A 22666-nucleotide genomic window follows, 5' to 3' on the forward strand; every position below is an offset into this window, starting at 1 on the left:
AGACAACCCCTGGCTTTCGAAGTTGAGGGAAACCTCACTTAGAGGAGATCATCCTGAGGGTATTGTTAAATCATAAGTCATCTTGTGGCGATACCACTACTTTCGCCTTATGATCCGTGAATCTAAGCATTTTCATAAGTCTTAGTACTCACCTTGTGAGGGGACATGGTTATTTCTTGCAGGGAAATAAACCTTCAACCTGCCTCAAGCTTCACAACCAGATTTTCCAAGACGCTGTGAACCCTTGAATCCATGATGTTGCATTCCATTTCATCACATCATTCAGCATATGCATTCCTTTGGGAACATAAAAACATGTTGCATTCATGATTGCATTTCATCAGACATATTCCAGAAAACTCATATGTTGCTTGGCCTTTGTCCAGAACTTGCTACGGTCAAACTGACTTCCCAACATTCATACAACACACGCCGTAATCAGAAGCTTCTCATGGATCAGTTGGAGCATAATCAAGTTGTTATGAGGGAAGATATGACCGCTGTGAAAGCCCAGATGGGTCAACTTGTTAAAGCCATACAAGCTTTGGCTAGAGGACAAGAGGAAATGCGTCAGGATAATCTGAGAGTTGTCGTTGCCAATCCTCCTATTGTGACAAGACTAGTGAATCCCCCAGAAGGAGCTGGTACACCTGTCATAACTCAACCACCTCCCGAGAGAGTCCCAGTGTATCAAAATGCTGCTCAGACATTCAACATCCATATCAATGGGAGAGCTCAACCTGAGATGGACGATCATCAAGATGCCTTCTTCACTACAAGGGCTGATTTGATATATGATGCTTTCGGTCCTTCTCCGGCTGACTTCGAACGAAGATTTCATATGATGGAGGACGAAATAAAGGCAATAGAAGGTCCCGATACCTTTGGGTTAGATGCTGCCAACATGTGCCTAGTGCAAGGTGTGAAAATTCCTCCGAAGTTCAAGGTTCCAAACTTTGAAAAGTATCAAGGGATCACCTTCCCGAAGACCCACATCCGAGCGTTTTGCAGAAAGATGGCTGCTTATTCTGATGATGAAAAACTCTTAATGCACTTTTTCCAGGACAGTTTTAGTGGGGCTTCTCTAGAATGGTATATGCAGCTTGAGCACACGCATATACGAACCCGGAGGGAACTTGTTGAAGCCTTCCTAAAGCATTATCAGTATAATTCAGACATGGCTCCCAATCGGACTCAACTTCAAAGCCTTGTTCAAAAGCCAGACGAATCATTCAAAGAATACGCCCAACATTGGAGAGATCTAACTGTCAGGGTCTAAACTTCTCTTCTCGAAAAGGAACTGGTAGGTATGTTCATTGACACCCTTCAAGGGCCGTACCTTAGTAGGCTGATTGGAAGCACTACCTCCGGATTCTCAAACTTGGTCATCGTTGGGGAACGAATTGAGAACGACATAAAATTGGCAAGATACAAGATACAACAATTGTGGCCAATGGAGCAAAGAAATCCCATTTCGGATTCCCCAAAAGGAAGGAAGGGGAGGCCAATACTGCCATGATAGCCAAAAGAGAAGCTGGAGCCTACCAAATGCCATACTATCTGATGGCAGCAGTAGCACCTAATTCATATCAGCAACCAACGTATGCTATCCCAACTGGTCCTTTATCGATGTAGTACCAACAACCTTATGCTCCACAATGACATAATCCTTATCAGCAGGGGCACCCGAAATTGAGAAAGCTAGAAAGAAGGATAGACCCGATCCCGATGTCATACAGTCAACTGCTTGCTCACTTGCTTCGAGACTCCTTGGTGCAATACAGAGAGTTGGGACCTCCCCTAACACATCTCCCTCAAGGGTATGATGCCAAATTCTAGGTGTGAATTCCATTTTGGAGCACCTGGGCATACCGTCGAGAACTGTAGAGCCTTGAAGCATAAGGTCCAAGACTTGATTGACTCGAAAGCTATATCGCTTGTGCCAGTTGTTCCAAATGTCACGAACAACCCCGCTCAGGCCAGTACATCTGCAATGCCGTAGTCAAAGCAGTGGTAGGTCTAAAGAAGTTGGTATGTGGGACAATCCCGTCAGCTTCTGCCAGTACCAAGACCCCAAGTTGTGGGAGGAATAAGGTTGATCACTCCAGTAATCATTAGTTTGTTCAATCATTTTTCATGTGTAATTTTTCTTGTTTGTCATTTGTAACATTCACTTGTAATAAACTCGTTTATTTTTGAATAATAATGACATTGAAATAAATATGCATTGTTTTGAATAAATCCATTTGTGTCCACTCATATCTTCCATCGATATCAAACTTTTGTTAAGCGAAATCAAAAGGAGAATGATGAAATTGAAAACACGATATCACTGCACGTACGCTTTTGAATAGAACCTTGCTGATGACGTGAGGCGTTGTTTCAAATACTAAACACCAGAGTTATAAGGAAGATAATCCCTAGTTAACCCCTTCGAGCCAAGGAGTAGGAGTTTCTTTCTGAATATAAAACCCTCAATCTTAACCCGGTGTAGGGTAATCGTCAGCTAGTTTAACCAGGCGTTCAAACTTCAAAAGAGGAGTGTCCTATCCGAGGATGAACGATATCTTATCCCTCACAAGAGGTCGGAATCAATAAATCCACATTGGTTGTCCCTCACCCACAGAGGCACGAGGCAGTCACAACCCTTCCAATCAATCGAACAAATGTTACACGATTTGTTCCAAAAAAAAAAAAAAAAGACAAGAAGCCCGCTAAGTCGAAACTTGAGAACAAGTGACTTAGGCAAAAATTAGGGCATCCCTGTGGATCACAAATCAGAGTCAATCCAGCAAAAGTAGGGACATGAAAAGTCAAAAGAGGAATCATAAGAAAATCCTCAGCGAGAACAAAATCATGTGGCTACAAACGAAACAGAAGGTGCATGACTAACACTCTAAGAACCTCGTGGGTTCATTTTCACTCCTAAATCCCTTTTGGAAGAAGAGCGCTTGTATCAAAATAGCTGAACATAGGACTGGAGAACATCAAGCAGAATTGGCGGGTTAGAATATGTTTTGAGCCTTATATCCTCTCTTTCTAAAACCGTGAACCAGGCCATGTTACAACCCTCAAAAGACCTAATTGAAGCAGGGTTTAGTTCGAAAGCATACTATAGTCAATATAATCGTGTTAAACTGACTCCTTAATGATTTGCTTGTCATTCGTATTGGTATCGATATGGAATTCTCATTAGTGGTTCATTCACTATATGTCATAATTCCAGTGAACATAATGGGATTTCTAAACTAGCATAAACATGACATTTGCATTATCATTTCCAAAATGAACTTGTCTTACTAGTGAGTAAGCATCTGACATCCCTAAATCTTCCATAATGAACATGAATTGAGGAACTTAATGATTCAAAAGTGTAGAATGCTTGAGACCTCCGTTGAGCAGAGGCAAGCCACTTCTCTTGATCATACCAAAGCAGAATTCTGAAGACTCTGTTGAGCAGAAAGACAAAAGTGCTACAAGATCCAGTCGATCAGAGGCAGTCACGTCGAGAATTCTCCTTAAGATCCAATCGATCAGAGGAAATCACGTCGAGAAATCTCTACAAGATCCAGTCGATCCGAAGCAGTCATGTTGAGATTCGATGAATCTCTCTGAAGACCAGTTAGACAAGGGCATTCCCTCAAAGATCAGCCAGACAGAGGCAAAGTTTCTTCAAGGCTCACACTGGGGCAGGCCACCCCAAGAGCACAAGAAGTCAATCCCTCCAAGACGGTTAATTAGATAAATGCAGTTCCAAGACGCTGAGGCAAGTCAGATTTAGATGATCTACGACAAGGTCGCTTCATAGCTTGTGACTGGGGCAATCCGTGCAGATACCCAACAGACCGGGCAAGACTGTCCAAAGAGAGGAAGGTTCTCTCCCTGCCTATGAAAGCTTTTTAGACCCAGTCTGGGGCACCAGAAGGTCCATGTCAGATTCTTCCTCAAGCAATATCAAGAAGTCAAATGTTGGGAAGTCACGCAAGACACATCCCATACCCTATAAATCAGAAGCCTTGCAACCCAAACTAATTTTTTCTCAGCATTCACCGTACCCAAGATTGGGGCATATGTAAAGCCTCATATCATTGCATAAACCTGTCATGCATAATTCATACCATTATATTCATGTATGTCATCCAGCATAACATAAATCTCTCTAACAAGAAAGGAGCAAGCCCAAAACTCTCCTGGCACTATTCAACAACCCATTTCTATTGGCATCTTTCCATAATCCACCTCATTGGCATTACAAAATAGAAAGTAAATAACCTTTTTTACTCTTGTGAAGCTCCCAGTTGGCAACCCCGACAGGATTTTTCAAAGCCATCCCTTTTTCGCTTACTTGTCGTAAGCCTGTTGCCTCCTTCATGGAGATGATTTCATTGAGATAACTCTCCTTTCGTGAGTTTATTTCGTTGCTCGGTGCGCGAAATCTCGTCTCTTCCCTTGTTGGCTTCCGCATGAGAAGGGTTGTCTCTGTCAAGACTTTGCCTTTTGATTTGTTTCGAAATACCCAATGTAGGTTTGGTAAGTCCCGGGAAGGGTAGCCAAGTCTCGAAAACTTCATCCCCGCCGTTGTGCCTGTGGGACCCCTGAGGTTTTCGTGCCTACAACAAAGTGCCCACTTGACATAGCCTGCCAAAGCCTAGACACTGTTTGGAAAACATCTTGCAAAGTCCAACCCCCATTGGCGAGATCCTTTTAAACTCAGTTCCTACCCAATAATCCTTATCTCTCGACCTGAGAAACCAATTAAGCACTCGTCGGTGTCTATCAATTTTTTCAATACCCGTTAGTATTGATATCCCTTCACTCGTCAATATGTATCACCTTTTTTAAATACCCGTCTTTATTGATATCCCTCTCGTCCGGGTCGGTCCCTCTTTTCCCGATACTCGTTTGTATTGGTCTCAAACACTCGTTTGTGTTACCTTTTCCCGATACTCGTTTGTATTGGTCACCGACACTCGTTTGTGTTACTTTTTCCAATATTCTTTTGTATTGGTTTGTGTTACCCTTTCCCGATACTCATTTGTATTGGTCCCCAACACTCGTTTGTGTTAAACCTTTTTTCGATACTCGTCTGTATTGGTCTCCGACACTCGTTTATGTTAAACCTTTTTCGATACCCGTCTGTATTGGTCTCTAACACTCGTTTGTGTTAAACCTTTTTTTCGGTTCTCGTCTATATTGGTCTCTAACACTCGTTTGTGTTAACCCTTTTTCCGATACCCGTCTGTATTGATACGCTCGTTTGTGTTAACCATTTTTCTTGATGCTCGTCTGTGTGATTCTTACTGGGAGATTGAATCGATTTCGCTCGCGTGACCACCGAGGTCGTTTCCGACGCCGAAGGTGAGATTCTCTCTGTCAAGCATTCATCGCTTTGGCTGATGTTAAAGGGGTATTCTAGGTCGGATGTGAAACTCGGTTCATGGGCACTTTGGGTAAGACTTGGTCCTTTGGCCCGAGCCACCCCTTCTTCATTATTGCCACACCCCTCCAATTAATTAACACCCCCTGGCCCATTAATTCAACTCATGCCCATCATAGTTAATTAGATTAATGGTTAATTAATTGTATTTTAATTCTAGTTTATTGCTAATCTAGATTCTGTTTTTTTAATCTTGATAGAATGTATGGTTTGATTCTTAGTTTTATTGGAAATATTAGGCTATAATTAGGAATTCAGTTTGCTTGATTAATTAGGTTAATTTTGGTTGATTTTACCATGATTTTTCCTTATGCTAATTTCTACTAAATTTAATTTGTATGATCATGTCCATTAGACTCAATTCTTGACATAGGTTGTTAATTTCCCATTTGATTAGTAATTCCTAATTCATGTGTAGGTAGATTTAACCTTTAGAATTAATAGTCACTTTAATTGTCCATTTAATCGATTTTGTTGGTTTATGATTATATTATAAATTGAAAATCCCATTTCAATTTAGGTGAGGAATATTTTATATGTCTAAGTTCATTTGCCATGATCGTAGGATAGATCTTTGATTGTTTTTTTGTTGATTAATCCATTACCTTTTGAATCGATTATAACCATTGTATGTACTTACATATTGTTGCATCATTTTCACTCATTCGACTTTATCTCATGCTAACTTGTTTGTTGTTTTGTTTCCACATGTTGATTTCGATACATTCTATCTCCCACCTTCATTCTTCACTCACTATTTTCATAATAAATTCAAATGCTTGAGCCAACGTCAAGTACCTTTTTTAAAACCATTTTCATAATAAATGGGAATGCAAATGGGGTGTACGTGTTTGTACACAACATTCAAGTAATTGGGTTGTCGGCCGTACCTAGCCTGAGGACCCGACACTTGACTTTCCCCCATAAAACATCTAATGATTCAAACAAGTTAGATCTATGCGATATGAGGATGAAAAAGAATAGTTAAGACTTCATTGTTCTCTTGATTCACAAGTACTCTAATTGTTGAATGTACTTAGTCAATGGTTAGATACATGTCGCCCTCTAAGTTCCAATGGTTAGACTTGTCAAACTTCTTTCACAATTCAAATCTCTTTTTTGGGTGAAAAAGAGTGGTTAGGACAACATTGTCCTCTCAACTCCCGAGTTATTGGACCGTTGACTGTATCTAGCCAAGGGTTTAATGTTTGTCTCCATGCATAAAATCGACCCCAACAAATCAAATCATCTTTTGCCTTAGGGAACTCTATTCAAAACCTTACAAAAAGGACGTCTTACTTCCGTTCTACCGTGAACGAAGCTTAAGCCTCCATGTGCGAGCAAGTAATGCTTAACTGCTAGAGTGCGAACCAAATGTATCCACTTTACCACAAACAAGCAAATATTTTCCGCTCCCATGATAGAGTATACAAGTAAGTGAATAGTAGCACGCAAACGTCAATAATGTTAAGTAAAAATAACCAAACAAATACGCCATTTGTGAGCCAAACTACGAAGCTCTGACTTCCTCATTGCACGTATGAGGGTACGTAGGCACGAGGTGTAACACCCTTCTAAAATACCCCAATTATTTAATTAAAAATAACAATAGGTCAATCAGAGTAAATATGCAATGTAAGGGTGTCACACAATATTTCACACCATTCAACAATATAACTGTCATGCTCTTTTATTAATTCAAAACATAAGCATTTTTGCATAAAACGCAGCGGATAGAGATCATTTAAAAACATGCAACTCATACATGTAAGATCGTTCAGCAACCAACAATAAAATAAGACAAACATCCCGTCCCGATGTTACATCTATCAGAGCATGACCCACTAAGGAGACTACACTAGACTCCAAGCACTAGCTTCTATTCAACTCACTGCTCGTTACCTGAAAAATAGATGTAAGGGTGAGTTCCTCAATCGATATAATAAGCATTATAAATTAACATGTAATGCCAAGTAATTTCACACATTCATCACCCTAATTAGATCATACATTCAGCAACGGCAACAACAACTAAAATCATGCTCAACTCAACCACCAAAACACACGTATAATATTGGAATACATCCATTCATATTATACGCCATACACTACAAATGCAATGAGACTCCATGCATGCGGTACCGACTCTTCGTGAACATATAGTTCAACCTCACCGTCCAAATCCAGGCACGGCTACCAAGCCCACTAGTCCCACTCATTTGAGACCTAGTGACTCACTCACTAATTCCTCACCATGGGAATTAGCTACCACCCCAAATGGGCCATGCTATGCACGCTAATCACCTAGCATGCAAACATCAACAACAGTCCATAATGACTAACTCACTAATTCCTCACAATGGGAATTAGCTACCACCATAAGGCCACAATATGCATGCTAATCACCTAGCAATGCTACATCATCATCAACAATTCAAGAATAGACATATGCTCACACTCTAAGCCATAAAACAGTCTATTCACAATGCACACATAACTGATACATTCACAGCATCATGCATACCATCACACATCATCAGTATTTTATCACATAAGCATATCATATCATGCCAAATAACAATCACAGTATTAACGCACTCTACTAATACCTATACTACTCAAAACAACGGGGAATGATCCCTAATATATCATACATCAGCTAAATTTCATGACTCAACCGAACAGCTAAAAACTGCACAACAACAGCTCAGGAAAATCACAAGTCTGCCCATACGCGTAATGCCCATGTCCATACGCGTATGGCCCATTTCCTGGCCAAGCCCATACGCGTAACACCATCCCATACGCGTATGCTACGCGTACCACATTCCTATACGCGTACCAACAGAGATCAAAACACGTTCAAAACATCATCTTCCTCATACATACGCGTATTGCCTAGTGCCATACGCGTACCAGGCCACCTCATACGCGTATTGCCTAGTGCCATACGCGTATGACCAGAAACCAGAATTTCCAGATCTGCAATGGCATTCTCTGCTACGAGATCTACCCAATTCAACCTGCCACAGTCCAATTTTACACATTGTTCGTTCATATCCCCTAACACAATTCATATCTTATTCAACCTCACAATTCCTAATACTATTGCATCTAATCCTACGAATTTCCTTCAATTTTAATCCAGATTCGTTCATCCCAAAAGTTCACAATTTTCAGCACAATTATTCCAAATCAGAGGTAAATCAATGGTTTATCACTACCCATTACATATTATCCCATAATACCCATTAAACGATGATAAACCCCCCTTACCTGAGTTAATCCGGCGATCCTTCAGCTTCAAGCTCTTCCTCTTCTCCAATCCTTGTTCTCTGGCTCTTTTCCCTTTTCCACTTTCTGTCGCTTTTTCCTTTTCACGTGAAAATAACTCTTTTTACTAAAATGGGATTTTTCTAATTCCAACTTATATATTTTCCAATAATTATTATTCCAATAATAATAATAATAATCCAATAATTTAAATTATTTAATTAAATTAATAAATATAATATTAACTTAAATTAAATAATCATCTTATTTTTATCGGGGTGTTACAACTCTCCCCCACTAAAAGAGTTTTCGTCCTCGAAAACATACCTCAAACGAATAACTTTGGATAAGACTCCTTCATCCGGCTCTCCAGTTCCCAAGTCACATTGCCACCTGCTGGTCCTCCCCAAGCTACCTTTACCAAAGCAATCTCTTTACCCCGCAACTGCTTCAACTCTCGATCTTCAATCCTCATAGGTGATGTTTCAACAGTCAGGTTATCTCTCACCTGGACATCATCTACTTGGACTACATGCGACGGATCATGAATGTACCTCCTCAACTGAGACACATGAAAAACCTCATGCAAATTCGCAAGTGACGGCGGTAAAGCGATACGATAGGCTACCTCCCCTATCCTCTCCAAAATCTGATAAGGACCAATAAATCGAGGTGTCAACTTCTTCGACTTCAAGGCTCGACCAACACCAGTTATCGGAGTAACACGAAGAAACACATGATCTCCCTCTTGGAACTCAAGTGACTTCCTCCTCTTGTCATGATAACTCTTCTGACGACTCTGAGCAATTCTCATCTTCTCCTGAATCATCTTAATCTTTTCCGTAGTTTGTTGAACAATCTCAGGTCCAACCACAGCACTCTCACCGGACTCATACCAACATAAAGGTGTCCGACATCTCCTACCATACAGAGCTTCAAACGGTGCCATACCAATGCTCGAATGAAAACTATTGTTGTAGGTAAACTCAATCAAAGGTAAATAACAATCCCAAGCACCTCCCTTTTCCAAAACACAAGCCCTCAAAAGATCCTCTAGTGACTGAATCGTCCTCTCAGTCTGACCATCAGTCTGCGGATGATATGCAGAACTCAATCTCAGCTTAGTTCCCAAAGCCCTCTGCAAACCTTCCCAGAACTTCGATGTAAATCTAGGATCTTTGTCCGAAACAATACTCGACGGAATACCATGCAAACTTACAATCTTCTCAATATACAACTCAGCTAATCTCTCTAACGGATAATCCATTCTGATCGGAATGAAATGAGCCGACTTCGTCATTCTATCCACAATCACCCAAATAGCTTCAAAATTCTTACTTGTCCTCGGTAATCCAGAAACAAAATCCATACTGATACTATCCCACTTCCACTCTGGAATAGCCAACGGTTGCATTAGCCCATACGGCTTCTGATGCTCAATCTTCGACTTCTGACAAGTCAAACAAGAATAAACAAAACTCGCGATTTCTCTTTTCATTCCCGGCCACCAAAATAACTTTTTCAAATCATGATACATCTTCGTAGCTCCAGGATGAATACTCAAGCCACTACGATGTCCTTCCTCCAGGATACTCTTCTTAAGTTCGGTAACATCCGGAATACACACCCGATTACCAAATTTCAAAACACCATTCTCATCAACTCTGAATTCACCACCTTGACCTTGATTCACTAAAGTCAACTTGTCAACCAAAAGCACATCGGACTTCTGACCCTCTCTGATCTCATCCAGAATACCACTCGTTAACTTCAACATTCCCAATTTAACACTATTGTGAGTACTCTCACACACCAAACTCAAGTCTCTAAACTGCTCAATTAAATCCAATTCCCTAACCATTAACATAGACATATGCAATGATTTCCGACTCAATGCATCAGCCACTACGTTTGCTTTACCCGGATGGTAATTCAAACCAAAGTCATAATCTTTCAGAAACTCTAACCATCTCCTCTGTCTCATATTCAGCTCTTTCTGATCAAACAAATACTTTAAACTTTTATGGTCATTGAAAACCTCAAATCTTGACCCGTACAAATAATGCCTCCATAACTTCAGAACAAAAACCACAGCTGCCAACTCTAAATCGTGTGTCGGATAGTTCCTCTCATGAACCCTCAATTGTCTCGAAGCATAAGCTATAACCTGCTTGTTCTGCATCAACACACCACCCAAACCCAACAACGAAGCATCACAGTAAACCTCGAATAATTCCGACGGAATCGGTAATATCAGAATAGGAGCAGTAGTTAACCTTCTCTTTAACTCTTGAAAACCTTCTTCACATTTTGAGTCCCAAATAAACGCTTGCCCCTTTCTAGTCAACATCGTCAACGGTAACGCCAACTTAGAGAATCCCTCAATGAATTTCCTATAATAACCTGCAAGTCCAAGAAAACTCCTTATCTCAGAAACTGACTTCGGAGCTTCCCACTTAGATACCGCTTCTATCTTAGAAGGATCAACAACAATACCACCTCTTGAAATCACATGACCAAGAAAACTCACCTCTTCTAACCAAAATTCACACTTTGACAGTTTAGCAAATAATTTCTTTTCTCGTAGAACTCCTAAAACCATTCTCAAATGCTCAGCATGCTCTTCTTCAGATTTCGAATACACCAAAATATCATCAATAAACACCACAACAAACTGGTCTAGGTACGGATGGAAAATCCTATTCATATACTCCATGAATACTCCAGGCGCATTAGTTACACCAAAAGGCATTACAGAATATTCATAATGTCCATACCTTGTTCTGAAAGCAGTCTTCTGAATATCCTCAGTTTTCACACGTATCTGATGATAACCCGATCTCAAATCTATTTTGCTGAACACACTCGCACCAACCAACTGATCCATCAAATCATCAATCCTCGGCAAAGGATACCGATTCTTGATCGTCACTTTATTCAGTTGCCTGTAGTCCACACACAACCTCATAGTACCTTCTTTCTTCTTAACCAATAACACTGGTGCACCCCACGGTGACACACTCGGACGAATAAATTTCTTATCCAACAGATCTTCCAGCTGACTCTTCAATTCAGTTAACTCAACAGCAGACATACGGTACGGAGCCATCGATATCGGCCTAGTACCAGGCACTAAATCAATCGAGAACTCAACCTCACGCTCTGGTGGTAATTCATTCACTTCTTCAGGAAACACATCAGGAAAATCACACACCACGGCTAGATCGCAAATCACTAGTTTATCTTTAGCCTCCAAAGTCGCTAACAGTATAAACAACTCTGCCCCATCTGCTACTTCCTCATTCACCTGCTTTGCTGATAGAAACAAACTCTTTCCTTCCTCAATCTCAGGAAAGATCACAGTCTTATCAAAACAGTTGATATAGACTCGGTTAAACACCAACCAGTTCATACCCAGGATAACATCAACCTGTACTAGTGGAAGACACACAAGGTCCACTCCAAAGTCTCTACCAAAAATACTCAAAGGACAATTCAAACAAACTGAAGTAGTAGTCACTGAACCCTTCGCAGGAGTATCAATCACCATACTACCATGCATCTCAGATATCTCTAACTTAAGTTTCACAGCACAATCCAAAGATATAAAGGAATGAGTAGCACCGGTGTCAATAATAGCTACAAGAGGAAAGCCATTAATATAACACGTACCTCGGATCAAACGATCGTTTGCAGAAGTCTCAGAACCTGATAAAGCAAAGACCTTGCCTCCTGACTGATTCTCTTTCTTCGGCTTAGGACACTGTGGGCTGATATGACCCACCTCTCCACATTTAAAACAAGTCACAGTCTTCGACCGGCACTCTGCAGCCAAATGACCACCTTTTCCACACTTGAAACACTTCCTCTCATTACTAGTACACTCATGGATACGATGTCCAGCCTGACCACATCTGTAACACTTAGCAGGGGCACTAGAGTCTCCCCCACTAGGCCTCTTCATCCCACTTTGCCTCTGAAAACCCTTGCCAGCTGCATACGGTTTTCCACGATCATTCTGATTCTTGCCTCTCCTATCAACCCTCTGCTGATAGCTCTCCGCTCTGGCTTTGGAATCCTGTTCAAAAATCCTGCAACAGTCAACCAAATCAGAAAACACTCTAATTCGCTGATATCCAATCGCCTGCTTGATCTCGGGACGTAACCCGTTCTCAAACTTCACACACTTCGAAAATTCTCCAGCAGCCTCATTATAGGGAGTGTAGTACTTCGACAGCTCTGTGAACTTAGCAGCATACTCCGTAACAGACTTGTTACCCTGCTTCAACTCTAAGAACTCCATCTCTTTCTTTCCTCTGACATCCTCTGGAAAGTACTTCCTCAGGAATCTCTCTCTGAACACAGCCCAAGTGATCTCAGCATTCCCAGTAGATTCCAACTCAGTGCGGGTAGCAACCCACCAATCATCCGCTTCCTCTGACAGCATATGCGTACCGAACCTGACCTTCTGGTTCTCGGCACACTCAGTCACTCGGAAGATCCTCTCGATCTCCTTCAACCACTTCTGAGCACCATCTGGATCGTATGCTCCCTTGAACATTGGAGGATTGTTCTTCTGGAACTCACTCAGTTGACGAGCAGCTCCCATTCCCACAACATTCGGATTCCCTCCAAGTACTCCAGCTAGCATACCCAGAGCCTCAGCAATCGCAGCATCGTCTCTACCTCTTCCAGCCATCTCTATTCTGAAAACCCAACAAGCTAAACAGTAAGTACTGATAGGGTTACACAACACCTATCCCGTACAGGGGAATAGAATAATTACGACTCGACTCGACCGACTATGCTCTGATACCACTAATGTAACACCCTTCTAAAATACCCCAATTATTTAATTAAAAATAACAATAGGTCAATCAGAGTAAATATGCAATGTAAGGGTGTCACACAATATTTCACACCATTCAACAATATAACTGTCATGCTCTTTTATTAATTCAAAACATAAGCATTTTTGCATAAAACGCAGCGGATAGAGATCATTTAAAAACATGCAACTCATACATGTAAGATCGTTCAGCAACCAACAATAAAATAAGACAAACATCCCGTCCCGATGTTACATCTATCAGAGCATGACCCACTAAGGAGACTACACTAGACTCCAAGCACTAGCTTCTATTCAACTCACTGCTCGTTACCTGAAAAATAGATGTAAGGGTGAGTTCCTCAATCGATATAATAAGCATTATAAATTAACATGTAATGCCAAGTAATTTCACACATTCATCACCCTAATTAGATCATACATTCAGCAACGGCAACAACAACTAAAATCATGCTCAACTCAACCACCAAAACACACGTATAATATTGGAATACATCCATTCATATTATACGCCATACACTACAAATGCAATGAGACTCCATGCATGCGGTACCGACTCTTCGTGAACATATAGTTCAACCTCACCGTCCAAATCCAGGCACGGCTACCAAGCCCACTAGTCCCACTCATTTGAGACCTAGTGACTCACTCACTAATTCCTCACCATGGGAATTAGCTACCACCCCAAATGGGCCATGCTATGCACGCTAATCACCTAGCATGCAAACATCAACAACAGTCCATAATGACTAACTCACTAATTCCTCACAATGGGAATTAGCTACCACCATAAGGCCACAATATGCATGCTAATCACCTAGCAATGCTACATCATCAACAACAATTCAAGAATAGACATATGCTCACACTCTAAGCCATAAAACAGTCTATTCACAATGCACACATAACTGATACATTCACAGCATCATGCATACCATCACACATCATCAGTATTTTATCACATAAGCATATCATATCATGCCAAATAACAATCACAGTATTAGCACACTCTACTAATACCTATACTACTCAAAACAACGGGGAATGATCCCTAATATATCATACATCAGCTAAATTTCATGACTCAACCGAACAGCTAAAAACTGCACAACAACAGCTCAGGAAAATCACAAGTCTTCCCATACGCGTAATGCCCATGTCCATACGCGTATGGCCCATTTCCTGGCCAAGCCCATACGCGTAACACCATCCCATACGCGTATGCTACGCGTACCACATTCCTATACGCGTACCAACAGAGATCAAAACACGTTCAAAACATCATCTTCCTCATACATACGCGTATTGCCTAGTGCCATACGCGTACCAGGCCACCTCATACGCGTATTGCCTAGTGCCATACGCGTATGACCAGAAACCAGAATTTCCAGATCTGCAATGGCATTCTCTGCTACGAGATCTACCCAATTCAACCTGCCACAGTCCAATTTTACACATTGTTCGTTCATATCCCCTAACACAATTCATATCTTATTCAACCTCACAATTCCTAATACTATTGCATCTAATCCTACGAATTTCCTTCAATTTTAATCCAGATTCGTTCATCCCAAAAGTTCACAATTTTCAGCACAATTATTCCAAATCAGAGGTAAATCAATGGTTTATCACTACCCATTACATATTATCCCATAATACCCATTAAACGATGATAAACCCCCCTTACCTGAGTTAATCCGGCGATCCTTCAGCTTCAAGCTCTTCCTCTTCTCCAATCCTTGTTCTCTGGCTCTTTTCCCTTTTCCACTTTCTGTCGCTTTTTCCTTTTCACGTGAAAATAACTCTTTTTACTAAAATGGGATTTTTCTAATTCCAACTTATATATTTTCCAATAATTATTATTCCAATAATAATAATAATAATCCAATAATTTAAATTATTTAATTAAATTAATAAATATAATATTAACTTAAATTAAATAATCATCTTATTTTTATCGGGGTGTTACACGAGGGCCCAAATCTTTGGTGAGCACACTAACTTAAAACTTATTTTCTCTCCCATCTCATCTTTCATCTCATTCCCGATAGCAAGCAACTTACAAATAAATAAACATCCATACGCATCTGATACGAGCAAGTGGTTCCCATGGAGTACCATGGGTGTGAGGGGTGCTAATACCTTCCCTATGCATAACCGACTTCCGAATCCGTTCTTGGTTGCGAGACGGTTTCTCTCATTTGGGGTTTTATCGCTATTTTCTCTTTCCTTTGGAATAAATAAATCTGGTGGTGACTCTGTATTTTTTGCAGTGCTTCACCCTCTGCCAAGGATAAACGATTTGTTAGATCAGTTGAAAGGAGCTTGTGTGTTCTCGGAGATTGATTTACGACCGGGCTATCATCAAATAAGAGTTAAGAGTTCGGATGTACCAAAGAACGCATTTAGAACCCGATATGGCCATTATGAGTTCCTTGTAATACCGTTTGGTGTAACGAATTCCCCTGTTGTTTTCATGGACAATATGAATCGGATATTCCAACATTACTTGGACCAGTTCGTGGTGATCTTTATTGATGACATTCTTATTTATTCTCGTACTCCCCAAGAGCACGGAGAACACCTAAGGATTGTTCTATCCGTACTGCAAGAGAAGCAACTTTTTCCCAAGTTAAGTAAGTGTGAATTTTGGATGAACGAAGTGATGTTTCTTGGTCATGTAATATCACAAGGAGGAGTGTCAGTGGATCCATCTAAAGTTGAAGCAGTTATTAATTGGGAAAAACCGAAGAATGATTCCGAAGTCAGAAGTTTCTTAGGTTTGGCAGGTTACTATCTAAGGTTTATAAAGGGGTTTTCACATATAGTATTACCAATGACTAGACTTATCCGGAAGGAAATTTCTTTTAAATGGGATTCGAAGTGTGAGAAGAGTTTTATGAGTTTGAAGGAAAATCTAACAACTGCTCATGTTTTAGTCATCCCTGATCCTAGTAAGTTTTATGAAGTATTTTCTGATCCCTCTAAGAAAGGATTATGAGGGGTGTTAATGCAGAGTGGTCAGGTTGTAGCCTATGCCTCTCGTCAGTTGAAGCCTCATGAAGAGAACTATCTGACTCATGATCTTCAACTAGCTGTCGTTGTTTTTGCATTGAAGGTGTGGTGACATTACTTGTATGGGGTGCGTTTTGAGATGTTTAGTGATCACAAGAGTTTGAAATACTTATTCGACCAGAAAGAGTTAAACACGAGACTGTCATACGGTGAACTGACTTGGGGTGTTTTGCTTCGGAAAGCAAATGTCGCGGTTAGCAAGAGTCGCCACCGACTTTTCTTTCATCCAATAAGGAAAGGCGGAAAAGAACAGGAAAGACCTTAATTTAGATTTTGGGTTCGGGAGGTACATTATACAAAGGGAAGGCGTTAGCACCCTTTGTATCCATGGTTATCCATGGGCTCTTAATTGCTTGATCACTTATGTGTGTCTGGAAAAAATGGTTGTGCATTGTTTAGAAAATGTTTTGAAAAGAGAATTTAACTTTGTAATGATTCTTGTATGAATGTATACAAAGCGGTTATCTCGTTTAGTTTTGAAAGTTATTTAGAAAAATATAACTTGACAATGATTCTAGTACGAATGTTTGCCAAGTGGTGATTCTCTAATGGAGGTTTTGTGAGCAAGCATTTAGAGTTATACCTTCCTAGGGTCTTTATGGGCATTTCCTATCCTTATGAGGGTAAAACTATCCATACTATTGAGAAGTAAGTAGTCTTGTCCTTTTGGATTTAAGGGTCATCGTAGGGTCATCGATTGGTCATTGAAAGCAACGGTTGTAAGGATACCTTAGCATTCGAAGGGACTATCATCATTTAACCGTAGGCTACACCGAAGGGTCATCGAGGGACAAAATCATATATTCGAAGGCAACATCCGAGGGACTATGATTTATTTTATGATGATTTAATCGAAGGGTCTTGGCTAAGTATATCCCCACATTCGCGGGACATGACCGTAATACCGTAATACCGTAAAGCAACAAAGAGAGGTCCAAGATCACACATTCATAGGCCGTATTTTACAATCAATTAGGTAATTAGGAGGAATCCCCACATTAAAATTACTACATTAAGATCAATTAAGCAATTTAGGGTGGATCTTTGCCATAAAATTAATACATTAAAATCAGTTGAGTAATTCAGGGTGAATCTCCACAAGGGTATCCCACAAATAAAGTGGAATACCTGACGAGTAATCTTTTCCTGGGACATGTGAACCTTTACAAAACTCAACAAAACATGTCAGAATACCAAATCAGGGTGCAACCGAGGATTACACCACAAAAAAAAAATCACAACAGTAAATAGGGTCGGGTAAATGATGCATGGCTATGATAAAACATGAGTGAAAAATCAGAACAGAAAAGTCAGCTACTGTCACGTTCGCTCCTGCCTCGCCTAGCGAAGGCTTAGTGAATACTCGCTGCAAGCTCGCTTAGCGAGGTGCTAGCGAGTGGCTGCGGATTCTGGTTTTGATGTCAGTACAATTTCAACCAATTTTATGCCTTATGGCTTTCATTACAGCAGTTATATGGTTAATCATTTAAGGTATTCAGGTACATATTAAAATTCACATGCCAAACTTAAGATACTTTCATAAATTTAATCATAATGCCATATGCAAATTAAGAACATAAGGCAGTAATAGCAATGTAACCTGTTTGCAAATGAATTGCGACTTCGAATCGGCAAAATCGGATTGAATTGGGCAGAGGTAAACCTTGATGCCGCCGAGTTCCTTCAGGGTTTGCCTCTCGTGAGTGTTAGGGTTTGCTTGCTAGGATTCTCCTTTCTCCGTTTTCGTCCGTTTTCGTCCTCCTTTTCGTGACTGAAGTGTCGGTATTTATAGTGATTGTGGTGACCTAATGGGCTCAGAATGAAGCCCAAAAATTCTGATGTTCGCAAGCTTCGCTAGGTGAGCGTGTAGCGAAGGTTCGCTAGGCGAAGGAATTGCTCGCCTAGCGAGCAGGCCAGTTTGGGCCATTTTCTGGATTGGGCCTGTTGTGAGTTGGGCTTTTGTTCCTTCAAGGTCAGTGTCTTGCAGAACAAGTTGGAGTGCTTCGAGAATTGTTTTGCAAGACTAATGGACATATTTTGGGGTATGACAGCTGCCCCTGTTCAATATTCTTGAACCGAGAGAGTTAGGATGACATGTATGCCATTCGTGGTCTGGAGGTGGAAGATTATTGAACACTAGAATGCCCCACAAATTTACACTTGTCAATTAGTCTTGATGGAGATGGGCTTAAAGATGCCATCCAGGAAGTTTGATGATGAGAGCTTCAGATTGTGTCGTACGTTAGACCAATTTGCAGACATGGGTGCCACACCGGGTCATACGCTAGACCGTATAATGAGTCATCCATTATACTGTCGACTTCGCTGGGGAGTCAGAGTGTGTCATACACTGCCGGGGATAAGGGATCAGAATGGATCATACGCTAGACCGTATCTGAATAGCAGAGTGAGTTGTTCATTAGGCGGATGACTTTGCTGGGGAGGAAAGATCCGAATGGATCGTACGCTAGATCGTATCTGAGTTGCAAGATGAGCTGTCCATTAGGCTGTATCTGAGGATGAAAGGGGTAGTCATACGCTAGACTGCACTTCAGAATGTACCGTACGCCAGGTAGCCTGTGAGGAGATGAACATCCGAATGGGTCGTATGTTAGACCGTCTCTGAGCAGAATGGGTCGTCCGTTAGGCTGAATCTGATTACGAAAAGGGGGTAGTCACACGCTAGACTACACTTCAGAAATGTACCATACGCTAGGTAGTATCTGAGGGAATGAACATTCGAATGGGCCGTACGCTAGCCCGTCTTGAAATAGTTGAAGGAATCATATGTTGGGCTGAATCAGAGTGAACCGTAAGCTAGGTTATATCCGATGATATTTGTTGTGTTTGCAGTAAATGTTTGGGATGAGTTTAAAGATGCCCTCGTTAGGAGGATGTCAGAGCTAGCCAGACTGGATATTCACATGGATTATATCTGAAAGATGTCTCTGAATCTCGAATGTAATCGATGAAGATATCCGTCTGAATGGATCTTTACTTTGACTATATCAGGAGGATAATTAACCTGAAAAATAAAGTTAGCTTTATGCCATGTCATGATGCATGAGATGTTTTATGCTTTTGACAATAAATGCGAACAATGTATGCATGCGTATGCTGTGAAATGATGTAATGAATGAATTATGCATCTGAAACGTTCTTCCCGAGGACTCTACTGGGGAAATAAATCTCAGTCTTCTGGTTGGAGATACTAGTATCGGTGCTCCTTTCTTAGCTGGGGATACTTGATTCTTGTCCGATGGTGGGAATATCTACTGGGGATGGAAGAGATGATCCGTCTGTCTGGTGATGCCGACCTCTTCTGGGAAATAGCTGGTTTTTATTGGGGAATAGAATTAGCAATCGGACTTGTTGGAAAGCATGGTTAGACCTTTTTCTCGATCCTGAAGTCTTTTAGTAATTGCTATTGCTATTTTATGTATGTATTTTTGGTAAACATTGATCATATTCAAATGCATATATTAATTCATATTAAGTCAATGGACGTTTACGCATACAAAACAGACGAAGTAAAAACAAAATCATCTTTTAGGAAATAAAATTGTATTGATTTTGAAAGAGGGCCTATAAACAGGCAATTCGTGTACAAAGAGACAGAAATCCTAGTAAGAGGAAATTGTCGAGAAAACAAAGAAAAAGCTATGAAGGAAAAGCCCTGTTGATTTTAATTCTACTACTATCATTATGTCTTCAAGTATCTCATCCCTTGCTGTCGGATGGAAGTGATTAGCTTGTTCAGTCCTTTGAACTGGGTTGAAGCTGACTGAGAACGGGACATAGTCTTACGCTTTAATCCCTAATTTTTGCCTGGACCGCCTTTTCAGGTTTTCAGTCCACCAGGATACCCTTTTTTGCCCAAGCCGCCTTTTCCGGTTTTCGACTTGCCGGGTGTACATTTTTATATGTTTATCCCTAATTTTTGCCCGAACCCTTTTCGGCTCGCCGGGATGCCCTTACTTTTGCCTAGACACGTCGACCTAGCGGGTCTTTTATGCGTAGTATTTTTTAACTATGTTCGCGTTCACCGGATGCGGGAAATCTTCACCATCCATCGTAGCAAGTATCATGGCTCCACCAGAGAATACATTCTTAACCACAAATGGCCCTTCGTATGTGGGAGTCCATTTGCCTCTAGGATCACCTTGTGGTAGAACGATACGCTTGATAACTAAGTCGCTGATTTGGTACACTCGTCTCTTGACCTTTTTGTTGAATTCCTGGGTCATGCGCTTCTGATATATCTGCCCATGACAAACAGCCGCGAGTCTTTTTTCATCAATCAAATTTATCTGATCGAGCCGAGTCTGAATCCATTCATCCTCATCTAAGCTTGTCTCTTTCATGATTCTTAGAGAGGGAATCTGAACTTCCACCGGTAAGACGGCTTCCATTCCGTAGACCAAAGAGAAAGGAGTTGCCCCTGTCGAAGTGCGTACTGAAGTGCGATAACCATGAAGAGCAAACGGTAACATCTCATGCCAGTCTTTGTACGTTACTGTCATCTTTTGTATGATCTTCTTGATATTCTTATTAGCAGCTTCCACGACACCGTTCATCTTTGGCCGATACGGAGAAGAGTTATGGTGTTTTATTTTGAACTGCGTGCAGAGTTCAGCAATCATCTTGTTGTTCAAATTAGTGCCATTATCAGTGATAACTCTTTCAGGGATGCCGTATCGACAGATGAGATTATTCTTGATGAATCGTGCCACCACATTCCTGGTAACAGAAGCAAATGAGGCTGCCTCTACCCACTTTGTAAAGTAATCAATAGCAACAAGGATGAAGCGATGTCCATTAGAAGCCGTAGGTTTGATCTCTCCGATCATATCAATGCCCCACATTGCAAAGGGCCAAGGGGCCGTCAACACGTTTAATGGAGCAGGAGGTACATGTATTTTATCCGCATAGATCTGGCACTTGTGACAAGTTCTGGTATGATGGTGGCAATCAGCTTCCATGGTAGACCAATAATACCCTGATCTCAGAATCTTCTTGGCCATTGTATGTCCACTAGAGTGAGTCCCAAAAATACCGTCATGCATGTCTTCCATAATCTTTTCTGCTTCCTTTTTATCCACACAGCGAAGCAAAGTCGAGTCATGATTACGTTTGTATAATACTCCATTACTCAAAAAGAATTTAGCGGAGAACCTCCTCAGGAATTTTCTGTCATTGATGGACGCCCCTTCAGGGTAATCCCGAGCTTCTAAATATCTTTTTACTTCGTGGAACCAAGGTCTCTCCTCTACTCCCTCAGCGTTAAGTTCATAACAATATGCTGGTTCATCTAGTCGTTCAATGGTGATCCTGGGAGCTTCATTGTCCCATCTGACTCTGAACATAGATGACATGGTGGCCCAGGCGTCTGCCAACTGATTCTCCTCTCGTGGAATATGTTCGAATGTAATCTCTTCAAAGTATGGGATTAATTTCAATACCCGCTCTCGATAAGGGATGAGATTCGGATGTTTAGTGTCCCATTCTCCTTTGATCTGACTGATTACTAAGGCTGAGTCTCCGTATACGCTTAAAAACTTGATTCTCAGGTCTATAGCAGCTCTGAGTCCCAAAATACATGCTTCATACTCGGCCATATTGTTGGTACAGTCGAAACATAGTCTAGCAGTGAAAGGCGTATGGCAATCCTTGGGAGAAATAATTACAACACCAACACCATTACCCAACGCATTAGAAGATCCATCGAAAACCATAGTCCATCGGGATCCCGGTTCAGGTCCTTCATCCGGTCCAGGTTCTTCATAATCAGTAACAAGCATGACATCCTCATATGGGAACTCAAAATTCATAGATTGGTAATCATCCACTGCTTGATGAGCCAAATGATCGGCTAGCACGCTTCCTTTGATTGCTTTCTGGGTAGTATACTGGATATCATACTCTGTTAACATCATCTGCCATCTCGCTATTCTTCCGGAGAGGGCAGGTTTCTCAAATATGTATTTGATGGGATCCATCTTAGAAATCAACAAAGTGGTATGATTCAACAT

At 41.0% G+C, this 22666-nt stretch overlaps 1 protein-coding gene across 1 annotated transcript; it reads left to right on the top strand.

Annotated features, from left to right (window-relative positions):
* Positions 1 to 451: 451 nt before the first annotated feature.
* Positions 452 to 1279, top strand: LOC127081144 (uncharacterized). The gene has a single exon (XM_051021426.1). The coding sequence runs from the start codon at positions 452 to 454 to the stop codon at positions 1277 to 1279; it is 828 nt and encodes a 275-aa protein (XP_050877383.1).
* The last annotated feature ends 21387 nt before the right edge of the window (positions 1280 to 22666 follow it).

This window comes from Lathyrus oleraceus, chromosome 5, assembly GCF_024323335.1.
Source record: "Lathyrus oleraceus cultivar Zhongwan6 chromosome 5, CAAS_Psat_ZW6_1.0, whole genome shotgun sequence".
Classification (NCBI taxonomy): Eukaryota; Viridiplantae; Streptophyta; class Magnoliopsida; order Fabales; family Fabaceae; genus Lathyrus; species Lathyrus oleraceus.